General features: G+C 42.7%; 1 protein-coding gene across 2 annotated transcripts in view; it reads left to right on the top strand.

The window, feature by feature from the left end:
- The window catches only part of LOC119658466, a 267,894-nt gene that overhangs the window by 122,745 nt on the left and 124,207 nt on the right, over window positions 1-20,942 (top strand). For both annotated transcript variants that reach the window (XM_038065880.1, XM_038065881.1), the window contains exon 3: window positions 18,369-18,663. In XM_038065880.1, the coding sequence (XP_037921808.1) occupies window positions 18,369-18,663 (295 nt within the window). The remainder of the gene's footprint in view (window positions 1-18,368; window positions 18,664-20,942) is intronic.

Raw genomic sequence — 20,942 nt, 5'->3', positions numbered from 1 at the left:
TTCGCTTTCTTTAGCAGCAGCTTCTTAGGTTCACGGTGTCTGATTTGAATAGATTCATTTGCATTATAACGTAACTAGACCAGTTCCGTTCATATCACCAGCTTCCCTTTCTTCCTGGTAGAGATTTAAGAGAAGATTCTGACCAGCCGGATTTAGACTATACCGCCTTCTTCCTTATGCCGAACCTCTCATCATGGCATTTCTTTCTGGCTGACCCCGTCGTAGACACTGAGAGGAGGCTACCCACTGAGGTGGAGACGCCTCCATAGTCCGTGCCCCGGCCACGGCTTGGCTGCTCCAATTCAAAAGTAGATTCGTAATGTATGACTCCCACTTGGAGAGCTAAAATGTGTTGCTTCCATATTCATGGATTTGGGACAATTTTAGTGTTGCAGTGAACTGTTGCAGACTTCCTAACAATAACTAGATGTTGTCTGAGGGTGGTTCAGGCACTTAGTATGATTCGCAATATGCTGGTAGTCGACGTGTTCATTCCATTTGTGTAGCATAAATTTTGGATCAATTCGATTAGCCTTGGCCTATGTTCCCCATTTGATGTATTGCATTTACCAATCGTTATGTGACCAAGTAGAGGCATTCCATAACTCAATCTCTATCCCTCCCTTTTCTTTCCTAATAGTTTAAGTGCCGTCGCAACTTGTACCAACTGCAGTAACCCTATTAACCGGAGTCCCCTTCCGGCTCAGGACTCTCGTTTTTCATATTGATGTCAAGAATCAACTCACCTTCGATAGTAATCACCTGTTAGCCATTATATCTCCCTCCCACCTTAAGGGGGTCATCCCGTGTGTCGGTTCCGAGGAATCGAATTTTTTTAGCATCAATTGTATCTAGATATAGCGTAGAATATATGATTTGTGATTTGTTGATATTCGGAGTCCTTTAATCCTAGTTTGCGGACTGTAGTTAAGGCCGCACGTTAAAATGCCTTTTACATTTTTTCTTTAGGATGATCGCAGCGTCCTCTAGCGTGGCAGAAGAAAAACGCCTCTTTTGGAGATGGGTCTATAGATTGCTCTGCATTTCAGTTATGAAGTATGCTATTGGGCTTGGAAAATTACTACGCATGCTCAAGATATCAATAAATTTTTAGTCAAAAATTCATATTTATATCTTTATCCAGTTCTTCACAAAAAAATTGTAAAAAAAGCGAAAAAAACCGGCCTTGACACGGGATGACCCCCTTAAGGACTGTTCCATTCTCGGGCCCTTTAAATTCCAAAGTAAGACTTGGTCTCTGGAATTACCCAGTTCAGTTCTTTAGGCAAAAGTTATTAAGTGTTTTGAAAAATTGATTTATGAAGAAAGTTGTTTTGATAGAAGAATGGTATCCGCCTTATGTAAGAAACATGAACCCGAAGCGGCAATATCCATTTCTTATATTCTTCCTGATATATTTGGATAAAACTTTCCTGAAGTTTAAAGCAGATTGGATAGAAACACACATACTAAAGTTGACTGAAACTTTTGAGTGAATCCTTGAGTTACTATGGGCTAGGACGACCTTGGATAAATTGAACTACTTTCCCATTTCGTATTGGAGTATTTCAAAGATAAGTTCGAAATTCTGCTAGTTTCTCTCTGAAAGCAAATTTGTTTTCACTTTAACTTCATAAATGTACATATATAAAATCTATCTACATCGCGCAAGCTTTTTGACTTTGTAATACATTTTATTAAGGATAATTCGAATCCCCACCGCACATACATATGTGTATGATTCTTATCGATTACTTCATCGCCTCCCTGTCCCTAAAATGGAAGGCATTCATTCGGCGGCGTCGCTGTCACGTTCCGGATAATATCCCCAAGCACTGTAGACTGGATATCGTCGCAAAAACTGGGTGATACAAGGATATACCACATTACATAGGAAGCAATGTACCTCAGGCTAAATTTCAATTGGTTTTATGGTTATGGAGTCCTTATAAGGTTTTCACAACAAATTGTGCGGTTATGGAGGCTGCGAATTTTCGTGGTTGTTTGGATGAATTTCTGGATATTTAACTATGAAGTGATTTATTCTTGCATTCAAAAGCGAAGTCGGGATTTATTTATTTTGGTTTGTGAAGGAATTTCTGTGAGGCTTCCTTAGAATTCGTACTTTTTGGGAATAGGCATGCTCTAATTAAAGCTGCGAATCAAAAGGGTATGAATTGAATTCTACGATCTTCAGCCAGCGGTTAAACTGAATTGGGGTTGGTATAACATATCTACGCACGTATATAAGTTTTTGTAGCTGCAATGTTATGCACTGTAAGAATTTAAAGAAGAGATAAAAGAAAAAGCAGTAGGAGCAGTTGAATTTTTTTTCTGGAGAGGCGGCATCTGCGGAATTATTTCTTCAAGATATCCTTAAGCCCAATCATCTCGTCGCTCTGGGCTCGAATCTGTATTTTTATTGTATTTATTTCATCATCATCATCATCAACGGTGCAACAACCAGTATCCGATCCAGACCTGCCTTAATAATGAATTCCAGACATCCCGGTTTTGCGCCGAGCTCCAGCAATTCGATATTCCTAAAAGCTGCCTGGCGTCCTGACCTACGCTATCGTTCCACCCCAGGCAGGGTCTGCCTCGTCTTCTGTTTCTACCATAGGTATTGTCCTTGTTGGCTTTCCGGGCTGGGTCATCTTCATCGTATTAAGTGACCCACCCACCACAACCTATTGAGCCGGATTTTATCCACACTCTGACGGTCATGGACGGTCTGGCTCATAGATTTCATCGTTATGTAGGCTATGGAATCGTCTATCTTCATGTAGGGGGCCAACAATTTTTCTGAGGATTCTTCTCTCGAACGCGGCTAAGAGTTCGCAACTTTTCTTATTAAGAACCCAAGTCTCCGAGAATATATGAGGTCTGGCAAGATCATTGCCGTCTACAGTAAGAGCTTTGACCCTATGGTGAGACGCTTCGAGAAAAACAGTTTTTGTAAACTGAAATAGGCTCTTTTGCCTGCCAACAACCATGCGCCGAACTCTATTGAGTGACGGTTATACAAGGATCACGTGATTAATAGATAGATCTAGTACTCCCAAAGTCAATATCAAAAAGGTACTTGGCCAAAATACATCTTTCTTCCTTTTTGTGCATACAGCGAAGTATAAACATCTTAAAAAGACACGTCTGCCCCAACTCACCCACTAAAAACCACCCTGCTCTTCGCAGCCCCAGTCCCGCAAGACCACCGTTTGCGTATTACTTCGCAACTCATTCTTCATTTTTAATATCACTCTATCCCGGACATTCAACACTGAAACACCACATGTTCTCGATTCTCTGATGCGCCACTGCACTCACAATAACTCAGCAGATTGTCCACCCAAAACCGATGCAGATACCGCCAGTAGTAAACAACTTGCCCCATAAGGAACTGGTTGGTTTCTCTGCGGTTCCGTCCATCTATCGACCCATATTCTGCGTTCCATGTGCCCCTCCATATGCCTTGCATTATATGGTACACTTATTTCCGCGCCAGAATAACGATTGGGATAATGCTCCCCAACACTAGCACTGTCTTATCTGACTTGATTCTAAAAGCAGTGCAAACTTGCAGAGCGTGGAATGGATCGCACTCTTCCGACTAAAAGCTTTCTTCTACAAGTACTTAATAGCTGACTTACACACGACCACCGATTCAAACTTTGCCAGGGTTTTCTTTCTGCGGTTCGTTATTAAGACAGCTTCCATTTTCTCATCCGTCAGTTAACCTGCCTTTCCCATTCAGGTCTTTACTGTTCGTACGGTCTCCTTCGTGCAAGGATCTTCCTCCTTTGGATGCTTTCCTACGATAGCTACAGCCAGGTTGTCAGTAAGATCGATGATCGTAGCTCGATTGGGACCCAGAGCCGAGTGTCCCCGCTGGGGCGAAGTACTCTTTGGGCGCTGATCCCAACCAGACGCGCCAAATATCCAAGAACCCCTATTCCAGTCAACTAGCCAATGCGATGTTAATTCCGCCCCAGTTGACGGAATTGAAAGCGTTTTTGACATCCATTGCCAACACGGCATAGCGGGAACCAGAGTTCAATACGTTTTCTGTTTGGCACACTACTGTACTTACTGCATTTACGGTAGAATGGGCGTTTCGAAAAACATACTAGCACTCCGGTGGACCATTGCCGCTTTTTGCGATTTGATAGATGTTTTTCTTCATCATTGTGTCCAATAGGAAGATCGGACGATACGCTGCTGGATCTTCAGGTGGTTTATTGTGTTGGTGAATCAACACTAATTTTTGCGTTTTCGACTGAACAGAAAATATTGAATTTTTTAAGCACACCCCGAAGGTGTTAGCGAAAAGGTCGGGCCTGACCTTCACTGCCAGCTTGAAACTGTGTTGATTATGCCATCCAAACCTGTAGCCTTATTACCACTAAAGCGTACCACATACTTTTCGCTGCTGCTCCTCGGTAATTGGGTACACTCGCTGACAGTGAACAACTTTGGTCGGCTACACGGCTCTTCCTGATGTGACCCTCCACTCCGCATCTCCATCATTGCTCCCATCTGTTATCTTGACTGGTAAATAAATTTGCAATGAGACCGCAGCTATGACATCTAAGGCACCGTTTCATTGCCATCTCCTTCCTAAGCTAATACATAGCCTAGCCTACTCTCCTTTGGGAGCGAGAGAAGCATCACGCCGCCGGCCTTCACTGTTCTGAGAATATCAACATGTCACCTTTCGCTTTGTTCAGAAATGATATTAACCTTTGGCCGTATCCCCTCTTCTTTCTCCCCTCTACCTCTTTCAAGGCTTCTACAACCTCCTTGTGAGTCCACTCGCCCTCTCGAATTCATCATCATCATCATCAACGGCGCAACAACCGGTATCCGGTCTAGGCCTGTCTTAATAAGGAACTCCAGACATCCCGGTTTTGCGCCGAGGTCCACCAATTCGATATCCCTAAAAGCTATCTGGCGTCCTGGGCCACGCCATTGCTCCATCTTGCCTCGTTTTCTTTTTCTACCATAGATATTGCCCTTATAGAATTTCCGGACGGGATCATCCTCATCCATACGGATTAAGTGACCCGCCCACCGTAACCTATTGAGCCGGATTTTATTCACAACCGGACAGTCATGGTATCGCTCATAGATTTCTTCATTGTGTAGGCTGCGGAATCCTCCATCCTCATGTAGGGGGCCAAAAATTCTTCGGAGGATTCTTCTCTCGAACGCGGCCAAGAGATCGCAATTTTTCTTGCTAAGAACCCAAGTTTCCGAGGAATACATGAGGACTGGCAAGATCATAGTCTTGCACAGTAAGAGCTTTGACCTTATGGTGAGACGTTTCGAGCGGAACAGTTTTTGTAAGCTGAAATAGGTTCTGTTGGCTGGCAACAACCGTGCGCGGATTTCATCATCGTAGCTGTTATCGGTTGTGATATTCGACCCTAGATAGGAGAAATTGTCAACGGTCTCAAAGTTGTATTCTCCTATCCTTATTCTTCTTGTTTGACCAGTGCGGTTTGGTGTTGTTGGTTAGTTGGTCTTCGGTGCTGACGTTGCCACCATATATTTTGTCTTGCCTTCATTGATGTGCAGCCCAAGATCTCGTGCCAGTTGCTGCCTGCTCGATCTGGATGAAGGCAGTTTGTACGTCTCGGGTGGTTATTCCTATGATGCCGATATCGTCACCATATGCCAGTAGTAGGGTGGACTTAAAGATGATCGTACCTCTTGCATTTGCATTTGCATCTGCATCACGAATCACTTTCTCGAGGGCCAGTTTAAAGAGGACGCATGATAGGGCATCCCCTTGTCGTAGACCATTGTTGATGTCGAATGGTCTTGAGAGTGATCCTGCTACTTTTATCTGGCCTCGCACATTGGTTAGGGTCAGCCTAGTCAGTCTTATTAATTTCGTCGGGATACCGAATTCTCTCATGGCCGTGTACGTGCTCTGTTGATTCGTTCAATCGTTCCGCAGCCAGGTAAAAAACCTTCTAGGTGAGAATTAAGAGGAATGCAAGGACTTAGACAAATTCATCCTTAAATCTGCAATGCCCCGCAGAGTTAGAAAGTTGAGTAGATCCGTATTGAGTTTGTCATGTGTTACCTTAAAAAGGGACACAATAGTTCTGTAAGGACGCGGTGCGATTTTCCCTTAACAGAATAATACCTTAAAGAGCAAAAACAAATATTGGAGACCTTCATACAGTTAGGCATTATATTGGCTAACGATAGTTTGGCTAATAATTCCCCGGAATGGAGGGTCCGATTCTATTATGGATTTAACTTTCGTTCATGTCAGTGAGCACTACACCCAAAATAATCATTATATAATCGTTTCTAGCCTGCAGAACAAACGAAGCGGTTGCGAGCCTGCATCCCCAAGAATGGAAAGAACGTCAGATTCGTCTGCGAAAGGAATTGATGAGCAAACCTTTATAAATGCATCGTTGGATCAGAATACCGAGACGTTACTCTTTCCTCATTAGAAGGTCTAACTGCTGGTGGAATAGCGAACTGTCTGATCTTCGATCGGCATGTAGTCAGACCAGTAGTAGGTGGGATTGACTTGGACGTCAAGCGTGTCTGCAGGGAAGCCTCGAAGAAACGTCGAGCTGAATATACAACAAAACAAAAGTAATAATTTCTAACAATTCCGCGCCTACAAGATTGTAATTCATCATGTTTTCTGTGTTGGGACCACTATTGTGGAACACCATGTCTAACGATGGCGTCCACGCTCCAGATACTAGAGAGTCAACAGTAGTGGATTACGCTGATGACAAGCGGTTGGTGCAAAATATCTGTTAAATATGGAGTTATATTCGTTCGAAACAATCACTACAATGAAAAAGTAGCTAAATGTGCAAATTTTACATTTGCAGTAAGCAAAACAGAGGTGGTGCTTACTACGAGGCGGCGTAAGATGCATGATCCAGAATGGGGGACCATATCATCTCCCAACAACAACCAATCAAATACCTTCAAGTGATGATAGATTCTAGGTTGAACATCAAGCGGCATTTCCAACATGCTTGCATTATGGCATGCAATGTTACCATGAGGACCATTGCAAGGATGATATCAAGTGCACCGCACCCGTATGCATCCGCAAGCTGCTTATATCTAAAGTGGTGAGCTCTCTGCTGCTCTCCGCAGCACCAACTTGGGATAGTGCATACCACATACAATCCTCAAAGGATTTGTGCAATTCATAGATGCCCTTACAAGTATGTCCGGATGGCTCAAGTGGTTAGAGCGCTGCGCTGTCGTAGCGGAAGGTCGCGGTTGAAATCTCACTGGTGGCAGAGGGATTTGCTATCCTGACTGGATCAGTCGACTCAGCTGTGAATGAGTACCTGAGTCAAATCAGGGTAATAATCTCAGCGCGAGTGCAATGCTAACCACATTGTGTCCTATAGGGTACTTTAATCCTGTAGTGTACCGTTACGGTCTTGAATGAAGTGCTTTAACACCCTTTAATTATCATATGGTTTAACAATCGCGTAGGAGGATTGACGACAAATTGCATCCTCAATTAATACCTCTCCAGCCTAAAACGTTTATGATATACGGACTTTGGAGTTCCCATTCTACCTTGGTGTTCTCAGGTCATCATATTGAAGAATGACCGTTTGTTATTGTGAATTTCACGAAGAAAGAAGGAGGGGGGAAAAAGAGTTTCTCTAGTCAGCCAGGCTATCCTTCTGGGACGTGGTCGATAACTTCATCGTCACTATAATCAAAGACACCTTTGGTAGCTGCCCAATGCTCATCAATATTTTCGCCAGGTGGTTTGAAATTTGTGTTGGATGACAACAGAATCACGGAGATAGACAGTGTTGAATTTGTTGGTGGCTCCTACGTTCAGATCTAGTAGTGTCACGCAAGCGAATATAAGCAATCATTGGATAATGATGCCTTTTGAAGCAGATGTCATCACGGCTTTTGCCGCTGATCGCAAAGTGCGCTCAAATAGTGTGTCGCCAATAACGACGGTGGCGAGGCGGCGAAAATTTCAAAAGTCTACAAACCATGTACAACTGTTGTTATGATCGGCAAGACCGTACGTGCGTACCCGGCGCATGCACATGAAAGGTATTGGCATCCAAACCTCATAACAATGTCACTTCTGGGAGGCCTCTCTCATAGGAACGATCCTTCTCCCCTATCGGAAATCCGCTTTGGTAAAAGCACAATTTGATGCTCATTAACCTGGGTCGCAGGCGAATGAGATTCCGCTCCCGTTGCGAAGCCGTGGTCACTGCAGATGATAACTACATTGTGACTTATGCCAAGAAATGGAAACCACTATCCCAGAAATGCTGCATTGACACTGGGCCCGATTTTTACTCGCATATACAATAATTTAACCATCAGACTGCCTTCAAACAGCCTAAAATGGTGAAACGTCAAAGGGGCAGTAGTGATAGGAGGCAAAGTATCAGTGGCCGCTCCGCGAAGTCCATTTAGCGGTGTGGTGCGCCGATTTGATGCCACAAACACCTAACACCATGGATGCTGTGGTAAAAGCAAGGAGACAAATTCCAACTGGCTTATATTTTCATTACCAACCAGTAACATTCACGCAGGATAGTAACGCTCCCACCCTGCAACTAAGGATCCCCTAGAGTGGATTACCTAGTATCAGTAGCCTGGCTCGATTTCCTATTGTCTAACTAGAAAAGCTGTTCGAAAAAGCGTGAACAGTAGGATTACTCAGACAATGCGATCTCAAAAGTATTATTCCTCATCACCACTTTGAGTTTCAGCATATCTAGATGATACTGTGAATAACGAACCTATGATAGCATGTGTGGGACTCATATAATAATTAATAACTATTAATTCCCTATCCCCATAGTTAGGCTTACTACAAGCCTCTTCGAAGATAGATACTTTTATCATGTTGAAAGTACCGCAGTGATCCATTTCAGGAACAACCTTCTACAATACCTTCACGGCTAAGAAAGGAACAGTTCTCATCCAATATGTCTCCCTCACCATTTACACTCCTTACATAATTCAGAACGTGATATTTATGAACCGGTGCTGGATGCTAAATGAATGATAGGAATCATTCAATGAGAATCAGTAAAGCTACCACGTGCAGGATTTAGCAGTACAGTAATATCTGTCGAACAATGCCTTGATTCACAATCCAAACGTGTTTGGTCAATTTTTTTGATTCGCTCACTCTAGAAGTCCTGATGAAAGCTTTCTCCCTAACCTATATATGTTGAGTACTTTGAACACTTGCTATTACATCACACATTACGTGAATTCAGGTCCTTTTAGCTTGGTACTCTGTGTTACGCAAACATGCCTCACATGAAAAAACCTTGTCATATCGGTGAATCCATCAGCATTGAGTGTGATAGACTCGACCTTTCCCATTTGCGTTCATACTTACGCCTAAGTGTTATCATAAATCACGCTGACATCAAATCTCCTGCAACGATGTTGTTAATAAGGTATCGAAAGTCATAAAACGCACCCCTCCCATATCATACACCTGATATACAAGCTTTTAATTATATCGACACCTGTTTGTTGAATTAATTACTCAGCGCGCGTTATCCACTTTCTCCATTATTCACCCAACTCTAACACAACGATTACGAGTAATCCCCATTTCATAAAACAAACCTTTATTAAATAATGCACATCCCTTTGTGCCCATACGCGACTGAGCCCGTCATCTGTTCGTTCCATTAGAGCTTTCAAAGTTGCTGCCCCAATTAGGGGTGAATGAGTAAGCCCCAATTTTTTTATCAGATAATCCGCGCTTAACCTGGGAGAGGATTAAAATTTATACTCACACGAGCTGTGCATAATAAAATTTTGGGGAGTGATTGTAACCAGTTTCATCCCGCTGGTGTTAGGGTAAAGCAAACACTGGAAATTTGATGAGAATTCTGAATAATCCGGACATATTCTGACATGAAATCAATTTCACGATAGAAAGTTCAGCAGCACAAGCGGAAAATTTGATACGAGGATGGAAAGTAGAAAGAGATCGGAAAATGAACGATAAATTGGGAAAATTGATTCGGTACGGATTAGGCCTATTAATGTTGTAAGCGTTTTGGTCCGTTTGTTGGTTGTTAGCCTATTTTCCGATAAATGCTAATTTGTTGCTCTCATTCTTCTGTCGGACCTTTGTCAACAAGGCAATTTCATTTAAGGACGTGTATAGGTTGGGTAAAAGAAAGAAGAAAAGAAAAGGGGAAAAGGCAATAAAAATTCTATTGAAGGTGAAGATTTTGACAGAGTATAAAGCATTAGGAGCACGTGGTGAAGTGGAACTAAGGAAGCGAACAAATTTAAAAATATTCTTCTTTTCCTCTGTCTCCCCCATGTTATCCTTATGTTATGTTACCTTATGCGCCTCTTCGATTAACGCTAATTCATTTACTGTTTCTTAGGTCAGTGCCCTTGACTCTTTCTCTTCTTAGTTTTAAGGGTAGTACAACTTATTCGCTATTCGCCTTCCTCTAAGCACAAATAGAGGGAGGGGGTTATCCATCGACTGTTGTATCCTTCCTTGCAGCGATCTTGATGAAACATATGGATTTCGTCCCATGTTACTGAAGGAACGTAGCTTACATGACGAAGATTCTTCATTTGACCCTAAAATAATTTTACTTGAACGAGTTCTTTCCTATATTCTACGCTCTTTCACTTGAATATGCTCACCCTCCTGGTTCTTTCTCAACCCTCAGAGTATTAAACAATCCAAATACTTGGAATACTTAGTCCTTTCCAGACATACACAAAAATCAATTTTCCAATTATTGATTTTTAAACACTCCTTATTTTTCCTGAATCAATCCCAGACGTTCCGAAATTCCAGTTTCTGTGGTAAACACAGTAAATTTAGCTGGTTTCGTTGACATTTCAACGTTCTCATTGCAAGAATGCCAACCGCTCGCTGTGTTGATCCCAATCAACAACTTTTTTAACCAATGCGCCAACCAATCACCCACTTGCCCATAGCGCCAGCAATAGCATAACAGCAATCGAAATGAAATGTAAACAAACATTTTGTTAAGATAAACTAATTTATTTTGGGAAAGTAGGTGTTTAAAAATTAGCAGTCTAACTCTCTTCCTAAAATGGTTAACAAAAGGGTAGGGAGTAGTTTTAGAATAAAATTAGTTAGCCGCCTTCCTGTCGAGCTCACAAAAAGGTACTGAATCAGTGGCCAAGCATTAACATCTTCCGCTGTTAAGACTGCTAGAGACTGCAGTAGTAAACTAGAACTAAACTAAACTAAACTAAACTAGATTTTAACTCTGTGATATTTCGGCAACTAAGGTGCTGAAGGAGCAGTAGAAACGCAGAGACGGCATCAGCCTCTCAACTAACTCTCAACCCACTAAATCTCACATGCACTTGCTTCATCTTGATGGCTTTATCAGTTTAAGGCCTCAATCCATATAAAGCAAGAATTTCTACGATACATTTGCATTCTGCTTATAAAGCAGAGTTCTTGTCCTTTCCACCGTTAGTTAACCACAAAATGTTTTTGTTTTTATGAGAATGATGGGGTCCTAAGTCCGCATCAACTTAATACTGGACCGGACCAAATGGGAAGCAACTTACTCCCTCTTTTTTTGGTAGGGCTTTAGGGCTTAGCACCCAAACTTTACAAAAAAATTTAGAATTTTTTTAGAATGATGAGGCAGCTTCTGACGATTTGCCTCTGCCCTGGTAAGAAACTAGTTTTAGTTTTGACATTTGCTGGAAAGGCGTAAAGTGCGAGGGCTGGAAAGTGATCATTTCTTTAACGGAGCCTATCCAACCGAACAGTCTGAAAAACAAAATTATTAAGCCGCCTCTATACGGCGTCCAGGCTTCAAAATACTCTCCACATCGATATCTACTTAAATTCAGTTAATAATATGATAGTATATTATTATGCTTTTGGGCACTTTATGTTTATCGTATGGTCATAACATTTTGCTGTAATATAGCCTATAGTATGATTTCCTCAATGATCAAAATCATACTATTAGTGATAAAATTACAGTAGCTTAAAGCTCTCTGTGTCAACTCAAAATACTAAATACCAATCTCACACTAAAGTGATTAGTCTGACATGCTAACTTCACATACCATACATTACGGGCTTTATACAAATGGAGTAGTTCTCCCCTCAAATATACTTAGATGAACCATTAAAAAACGATCTTCGTTATCACCTGAAGAACGGTATCTTTGATACGGCCACAAACATATGTACTTGGCCCCAGTTCTAAAAAAGTCAAAAGGAAATCTGGGAGAACCAACCGCACCAGGCGCGCAAGTTTTACCAAAAAGTCAGCAGGATGAAGCCTTATAAACCTCGATACTCATCCTGTCGAGACAAAAAGGGAAGTCTGATCTCCGACAGAATCGGCATATTAATGCGATGGGTTGAGTATTCTGATGAACTGCTCAACAACCAGAATATCGGCGATTGGAGGTCCGGCCAACTGAAGAAGACGGACACATACCGCTGTCACCAAGTAAAGAGGAAACATTCCGTCCAATTCAGCGGCTTAAAAATAATAAGTCGCCAGGAGCCGATGAAATTACATACGAACTGGTTAAATATGGAGACTACCAATTATACCAAGCGATTCATCAACCTATGCTCAAAATGTGATAGCGAATCAACGCTTAACAACTGGCAACGAGGATTTATTTGCCCAATACGTAAAAAGGGAAATATAACACAGTGCAGCAATTATAGAAGTATCACATTGCTGAGTACCATCTATAAGATATTCTCCCCTATCTTGCTAGGCTGGATAGCCCCATACGCCCAGAGCATCATTGACCCATACCAAAGAGGCTTCACTCCAGGCAAATCAGCAACAGATCAGATTTTCTCTCTGCGGCAAGCGATGGAAAAACTGTTGGAATATGGGCATCAGTTGCACTATTTTTTATCAACTTTAAAGCCGCCTATGGTTTCATAGGCGGAGTACAACTTTACACGGCCATGAGAGAATTCGGTATCTCAAGAAATCGATAAGACTGACAAAGCTGACCCTGACCAATGTGCGAGACCAGGTAAAACAATAAGATCACTCTCGAGACCATTCGACATGGAGCCGTCTTACTTGCCGAGATGCGGCTTGGGCCTGTCAAGAAGCAGTAAAGAAACCAATTTTAATTATTTTTTTGGCTTATAAAACTAAAATAAAGCACCATTAATAGGAGATTAGGTTTTTGTCTTCTATTTGTAGTCTGGCCTCAAATTGATAGACAAGGAGCAGCTTCCTTCAAACTACAATTTTTAGTTTTCAATGTAAATATATATTTCGGGACTTACTTCCTCCATCAGTACAAAGCTATTAAAAGCGGTAGTAGTTTGGAGTAAGTTACCCATTGTCTATCAATTTTAAAATAAAGAAGTTTTATTTAAACTAAAAACTAAGAAAATTATGTAAAAATAAAACTATTTAAAAGCATATTTTTGAGGTTAGTTAGGAGTTTTGGCTAAAAAAAATGCCAAATGGAGTGTGCAAAAGGATATCATTAATTTCCACACTAAAGGTAAAACCTTTAAAAGTATTGCCAATATTTTTAAAGAAACATACATACATACAAGATTGTGGGAAGTGGGTGAACAAAGGGTAGTATAGGCCTGCCTTAATAAGAAACTCCAGACATCCTGATTTGGCGCCCAGGCCCACCAATTTCATATCCCTAAAAGCTGTCAGGCGTCCTGGCCTACAATATCGTCCCATCTCAGGCAGGGTCTTCCCCCTCTTTTTTTTCTACCATATATATTGCCCTTATAGATTTTTTGGGTTGGATCATCCTCATCCATTCGGTTTAGGTGACTCACCCACCGTAACCTGTTGAGCCGGATTCTATCCTCAACCTGATGATCATGGTATCGCTCATAGATTTCGTCGTTATGTACGCTATGGAATCGTCCATCCTCATCTTCTTTTTCTTCAGCCTTTGTCCCGTTCACAAGCGGGGTCGGCTCGTCGTGATCGGCTTCGCCATTTGGCTCTATCGGATGCCTGATCTGGGTGCAATCTCGAGGCTTTCAAATCCCCATCCAGCGTATCGAGCCACCATTGCTTAGGTCTGCCTTTTGGTCGTTTACCATCGACTTCGATGTTCAGACCAATCTTTGCAAGTGAATTCTCGTTTGCACGAATTGCGTGACCATACCATCGAAGACGCCTCTCTCGCAACTTTTCCACGATCGGTGCAACCTCATAACGATCGCGGATATCCTCATTTCGGATGTGATCTAAACGTGTGACGCCACTAGTCCAACGTAGCATCTTCGTCTCCATTACCGCAAGACGCCGTTCATTGTCTTTTATGGTCGGCCAACACTCGGAACCATAGAGAGCGACTGGACGGACGACATTGCGGTAAATTTTAGATTTGAGACGTTCGTTGATACGTCGATCACAAAGGACACCAGTTGTGGAACGCCACTTCATCCAGGTTGCGTTAATGCGTGAAGCAATTTCATAACGCAGCTCTCCATTGGCTGATAGCGTTGACCCGAGGTATTTAAATCGCTCAGTTCTGGGCAGATCACTGCCGCTGACAGTGATTGTGCCTGTTTCATGGAGATCGGTCGTTAAAAATTCAGTTTTGTTTAAATTCAATCTGAGACCGTGTTGCATGAGGCGATCATTCCATTTTTGAACAAGTTGCTCGAGATCATTTTTGCTATCAGATGCTAGGAAAACATCATCTGCATAAAGCAGTGTGTAGGGCGCTGGACGTTGGATATCCCGTGTGACGGTGTCCATAACAAGGACAAAGAGGAGTGGTGAGAGGGCACTTCCTTGATGAACTCCAACAGAGACACGAAGCGGTTTTGATACACCCGCCATACTTCGAACTTTACTTTTCGGATCGTGGTAGAGCAATTGAACCCAGCGCACGAGTTCTTCTGGCACGAAGTGTTGTCGTAAACCATACCAGATGAGTTCGTGTGGTACACGGTCAAACGCTTTCTCTAGATCCAGAAAGGCAATGTAAAGAGGGCGATGCTTCTCACGGTGTTTCTCCATGAGTAACCGCGCAGCGTGTATTGCGTCAGTAGTTCCGCAGTTCTTGACAAATCCGGCTTGATTCACGGTTATTTCAACGATTTCGCGAATACGGTTGTCAAGAATGCGTTCAAAAATCTTCATGGTATGGGAAAGTAACCGGATCGGACGGTAATTTGAACATTCTGCTGGGCTACCTTTCTTTTTCCATATTGGAGCAGTGGTACTTTCTTGCAAGTCAGATGGTGTTCTTCCTTCCTGAATAACCCGGTTAAAGAATTCACTGAACCACAGTGTTGGGTCCCAGCTCTTCGCTTTCCAGAGCTCAGATGGGATGTCGTCAGGTCCTGTTGCTTTCCCCGATTTCATTCGTTTTATTGCCTCCTCGACTTCAGTTGCGCTGACTGGTGGAACTGCTCCAAATGTCGGCAATGATTGTGGAAGTGGAGGATGAGCAAATTCTTCAGTTGAAATCAGCTCGAAGTATTCTCGCCATCTGTCCGTTGCGGCTCGACGGTTGGTAAGCAAAGTACCGTTCTTGTCATTAACACAACAGAAGTGTTCGATATCCTGTGTGCGTTCATCACGGCTTTTAGCAAGTCGATACAGATCTCTCTCGCCATCCCGAGTGTCCAGTTTATCGTAAAGATTTTTGAAATGGTTCGCTCGGGTGACAGCGACCGCTTTCTTTGCTTCCCGGTTGGCATTCTTATAAATTTGCCAATTAGCAGGCGTTTTATCGGCGAGAAATTTGTGGTAGAGGCGTTTCTTTTCACGGACCTTCATTTCAACATCATCATTCCAAAGCCAAGTATCTCGGTTGATGTACCGCTTACCCGGCTTGGTGACCCCGAGGGTTGCAGAGGCCGCTTTGTGGATCGTGTCTTTCATTTGCTTCCATGATTCTTCCACATTCGTAATGGTTGGCAATCGTATGAGTGAGACCGTTTCTTCTTTCTTCTCACCAAATCGCCACCATTTAATGCGCGGCGGGCCAGTGCGTTCCTCACGCCGTTTTATCGGTGGCTTAATTCACAGGACGGCAATCAACGGCCGATGTTGAGGTGCGATGGTCTCATAGGGAACGACTTTGCAATCAGTGACAGTGGTAAAATGTTGACGTCTTATGAGAATATAGTCGATTTGCGTTTTATTGTTCCCACTATAAAATGTGGGAAGATGAGACAATCGTTTGATGAACCATGTATTCATAAGTACAAGGTCATGGGTGTCCGCAAAATCGATTATACGCTCGCCACCTTCATTGCGCGCTCCGAACCCCTTTCCCCCATGGCACCTGTTACCGTCTGCCTTTTCACCCACATGACCATTAAGGTCGCCGGCAATGGTTATGTAATCGTCAGCAGGCACGTGACAAGTCTTTTCATCGAGAAGTTGCCAGAAGGCATCTTTCTCGGCATCAAGTCGACCTGCCTGTGGTGCATACGCGGTGAAGAAGTGAATAGTGCGATCAGCTGATATAATGGTGAGCTTCATCAGCCGATCATCAAATCGTTCGACTTCTTTAATGGCATCACGGAAACCCTCTGAGATGGCAATGCCAACACCATATTGAGTGTCTGGGTTACCAAAATAGAGAAGTTTGTAGCCATTTTTACCGCGTTCGCGTTCAATGTCGCAGCTTTTGGAACCAGACCATCGGGTTTCTTGCAGAGCGCAGATGTCAATGCACCTTTTCCGAAGGGCTCTTGCGAGTTCCTCGGTCTTTCCAGTTAGGGTACCAACATTTAGCGTGCAGACACGTATTTGTTTTGTTCGTTGTGTGCGGACTAACTTGCTTACGTCCTGACGCCGTCCATGCGTCAAGAACCCTTGCCCATTTCTCGACAGGACCGGGGCCCGTCCTGCCGCGTCGACTGAGGTGGACGCCCTAGCATTTCTCCGAGGCCTGTGACTTAATCCGATCATCATGTTTGTAACGACATTCTATGCATTTTCTTGGTCGACCTGTCGCGGGGCCTGTCACCAAGAGAGATCAGGTAGGATTTAGCATAGAAGAATAACTCCAACTATACTCTATTTATCTCTTTCCCTGATCTCAGCATTTTATTTTTGTTTTACTGAGGATAGTACAGAGTATGTTGCCTCAAACCCTCCTCCTTTACCTGGGCTTGGGACCAGCATACTATGTTAATAGCATGGCGGAGTTGGAATCGTCCATCCTCATGTCGAGGGCCAAACATTTTTCGGATGATTCTTCTTTCGAACACGGCCAAGAGTGCGAAGATTTCATCGTCATAGCTGTTATCGGTTGTGATTTTCGACCCTAGATAGGAGAACAGTCTCAAAATTGTAGACTCCTATCGTCATTGTTTTCGTTTGGCCAGTGCAATTCCATGTTGTTCGTTCTTTCGGTTATAGTTTTGGCGCTGACCTTGCCTTGTATATCGTCTTGCATTCATTAATGTGCAGCCCAAGATCTCGCGCCGCCTGCTCGATTCGGGTGAAGGTAGACTGTACGTCTCGGTGTATTCTCCCTATGGTCATCAGCGTAGGTCAGTAGTTGGGTGGACTTGAACAGGATGGTGCCCCTCGCATTTACATCTGCATCGCGAATCATTTTCTCCAGGGCCAGGTGAAAGAGGACGCATGATAGGGCATCCCCTTGTCGTAGACCGTTGTTGATGTCGAATGGCCTTGAGAGTGATCCTGCCGCTTTTATCTAATTGTTTATTTATTTATGTCAGCACTGTATGTATGTAGCTATTTCGTACAAGGGTGTTCAGTTTTCAATTTAAACTAAACTGCTGAGACAAAGGACCTCCGAAGGGTATGTAGGGGGAGAAGAAGATTCCCCCTCTAGCCGCGTTAAAAAATATGATGACCAATCACCCCCCCACCCTTGAAGGTTGAAGAGGACAAATTGGAGGCTGATGTGATATGATAATTTTAGGGCTTAATTTTCAACGCCATATCCTCCCAAATCGAGACAGTTGTCTTACCAACGCGCTCTTTAATGATATCAAATAGCTCCACTTCGATGAACAATAACTTTTATGGGGGCCTCTTCTTTCTGCAAACTCTCGTCTTTCGTATACCATGATTATATTGCAAATACCAACCCCATAGCCACCGTTTACCCCTCCCTAAATTTTTACTTATATTTCTCACTATCCTCTCATCAATTCAATGAAAATTCTCAACTACATTCTTCCGAAATGGATTACAGTATATTCCCTTAACAGGACTTCAATGATACTTAAACTCCAATATTAATTGAAAACAACGTCTCTCATTTCAATATCCTTTTATTAAAATTGTGATTCTGTTGAATCCCTAATAAATTAACTACAACCTGCAATTCAGATTTAATTAATTCTCGGTATCCAATCGTTTTAGGTGATTCCCCGAGCTACGAAGCACAATCAACGCCGCTGTGGAGGCAGCCTACGATGTAACACCAACTCAAGTACAATCACAAACTTCGGTCGTTCAAATTCATTTCGCGTCCACCGGCCTATAACGAATTTCTGTAAACACACCAAATACTGCTGCCTCCACCAACGACAGCAGTACCCCCACAATGTGATTGACTTTGGATACGATAGTGCAGCCAGTGGTGAAAATGACCACATGGAAGTGACAAAGGTGAAGACCTCCCGTGCGCCGCTTTTAGATAGGACATTCGAATGTGGTGAGTATAGGTTTTGTGACCGCACGTTAGGAACTGGGTATTGTAAATTAAGTGTCCCCGTAATCCTGAACATGCTAAAAATTGGGGTTCCCTTAAAACGCCACTAGAACACTAGCGCGAAAAATGAAAGTTTTCCTCTTGAAAATGTCGACAGTATAATTCACCTACATCTTTTTCCACAAAGATACCTTCGAACTTCATTAGATATTCCGTGATTGTCGAAGTAGGATTTAAAAGGATGTATAGCTTCGCTTATCAATTCAAAGTCACGGAGACTTTCTAGTGAGGGCTCCTGTTAACAAATGCTGGTTGTACAATATAAGTACATTCTAATTGCTTGGAACTTATTTACCGTAAAAGCCAGCATAAATCTTGGACTATCGATAACAAATCCACAGAGACAGACGCCTGAAGAAGGAGATGCAATAAGTCCATGAAACATGTTTTCCAAAGTCCGTTGATAGCGGATACGTCTTGCGATAAGAAATTTATCAAGTTACAAAATAAATGAGGGTCAGCAGCCACAAACTCTGGAAAGTATGAAGAATAACGAGATTTTCCTTTTCCTTTTTCTGTTTGGTTAGTGGACCTCCCTATCTTAAGGACTTTCTATGAGAATTTGTTACCGTTGGAAAAATTTACGCAACAGAACAGTATTGGAAGACGGAGATAAGGCCCTTTCACATCATTCCCTTCTAAGTGAATTTATTTTCTGAAATCTTCAGACATCCAGTGTAGAGTAAAAATGAACAAATGACTTTAACAGAAAGAAAAAAATGCTCCAGAAACAATACGGAAAAATCAATTTAATTTTCAAGTCTGGTGGGTTTTCCTTGCACTAACAATTATATTCGAAGGGACTCGAAATTCAGCAGATCATTTGTTCACTACATCTACCCCATTTTGCTCTTAATGCCGTAGCCACCTAAACGCCTATCAGCAATGGTGCACTGATTTCTGACTCTGGGTTGACCTTTCGCGCGACAATGAAAGGTTCTCCGCCAATCATTATTACGCTACTCGCAATTAGCCATAAAATAAATTCAGCCAGCCTATGTGTTTGTAGGGTGGGGAGAGACTTAGAATCTGAATACTCAGATCGTAGTGGTCCACTGTTTTCGCCGTCCCGTCTAACAGAATATCCTGGACCAGTTTATGTAACGCAGGATCTCTGTACATCAGCATTGAAAGTCCACGCGGCGCTGCGCATCAAATAGAAGGTTTTTCGAGGATCTCACTTCCTCGTTACAGAATGGGCACATGTTATCTTCTAATACTGTTATTTTGAACACATGTGAAGTCAGAATACCCACAATACCTCCGCATTTCTTCAAACTTTTTAAAAGGTAAACTTGGCACTATGTTTCTTCTGACAGGGAAAGTTTTATTATAGCTGGCGGCAAGATGTGGGAAGTCTGTTCCTAGTTTTTAAAGCAACATTAGCCAATGCCACTGACACTTCCAGCCCCGGAAGAGGAGGAGATTAAACCCCCTTCTGTTAAAGTGTCTGAGATTTTACTTCCCTCTACGCGTATATGATTATTTGGAGTGGGGGAGAGGCGTAGCCTCTGAGCCCTCAGACGGTAGTGATCCATTGTCCCCGACTCCGTCTTCTAACGAAATATGCCGGACACGTTTATTTATCGCAAGATTTCCTTTAATAGGTGTGATACTACCCGCTGCAGCTTGTGCACATCAGCAGCAAAAATCGAATATCTGATGGGTCCATAAGCGAGCATCCACATAGAAATGCCATTACAAGATGGACGCGTGTCGTCCTTTAAAATTCCGTCTGATCTGAATAAAAATTTAAATACCATAAATGCCAACAATACTTCTGCAAGTCTTCCTGATTTCGACAGATAAGCATTACAGTATGTTTGTTAGCTGCCTTTGGAAAAGTTTGGAATATCTAGCAGGATTTAGACTCTGTTTGCTTCGTTCCAGTTTTCCATAACAGCTGTACGGGAATGCGTGCATCAGAAGGCATTGCAAAAACTGGTTTCAGTTCTTCCAGTGCTCCGTGCCCCCAGTCTGTCGTTTCCGCACATATCTAATTTCATGGCCCGCTTTCATTGCAGTAATTTGAATAAATAAATCGAAGGGGTGCAAATTGCGCCCGGGGAGTTGAGACTTTAAAATGCACACTCCCTGCACTTTCATAGGAAGCACCTAAAAATTTGTGGGCTAGCTATCTGCAAATTTTGAAACTTTGTTGCAACAATGCCTCGGGTAGGAGCCGACCTCACATGTTTGGTAGATATTTAATCAATTCGGCT

The sequence above is a fragment of the Hermetia illucens genome, chromosome 5, assembly GCF_905115235.1.
Source record: "Hermetia illucens chromosome 5, iHerIll2.2.curated.20191125, whole genome shotgun sequence".
NCBI lineage: Eukaryota > Metazoa > Arthropoda > Insecta > Diptera > Stratiomyidae > Hermetia > Hermetia illucens.
Note: the sequence above shows the minus strand (reverse complement) of the source record. Positions and strands in the feature narration are given on the sequence as shown.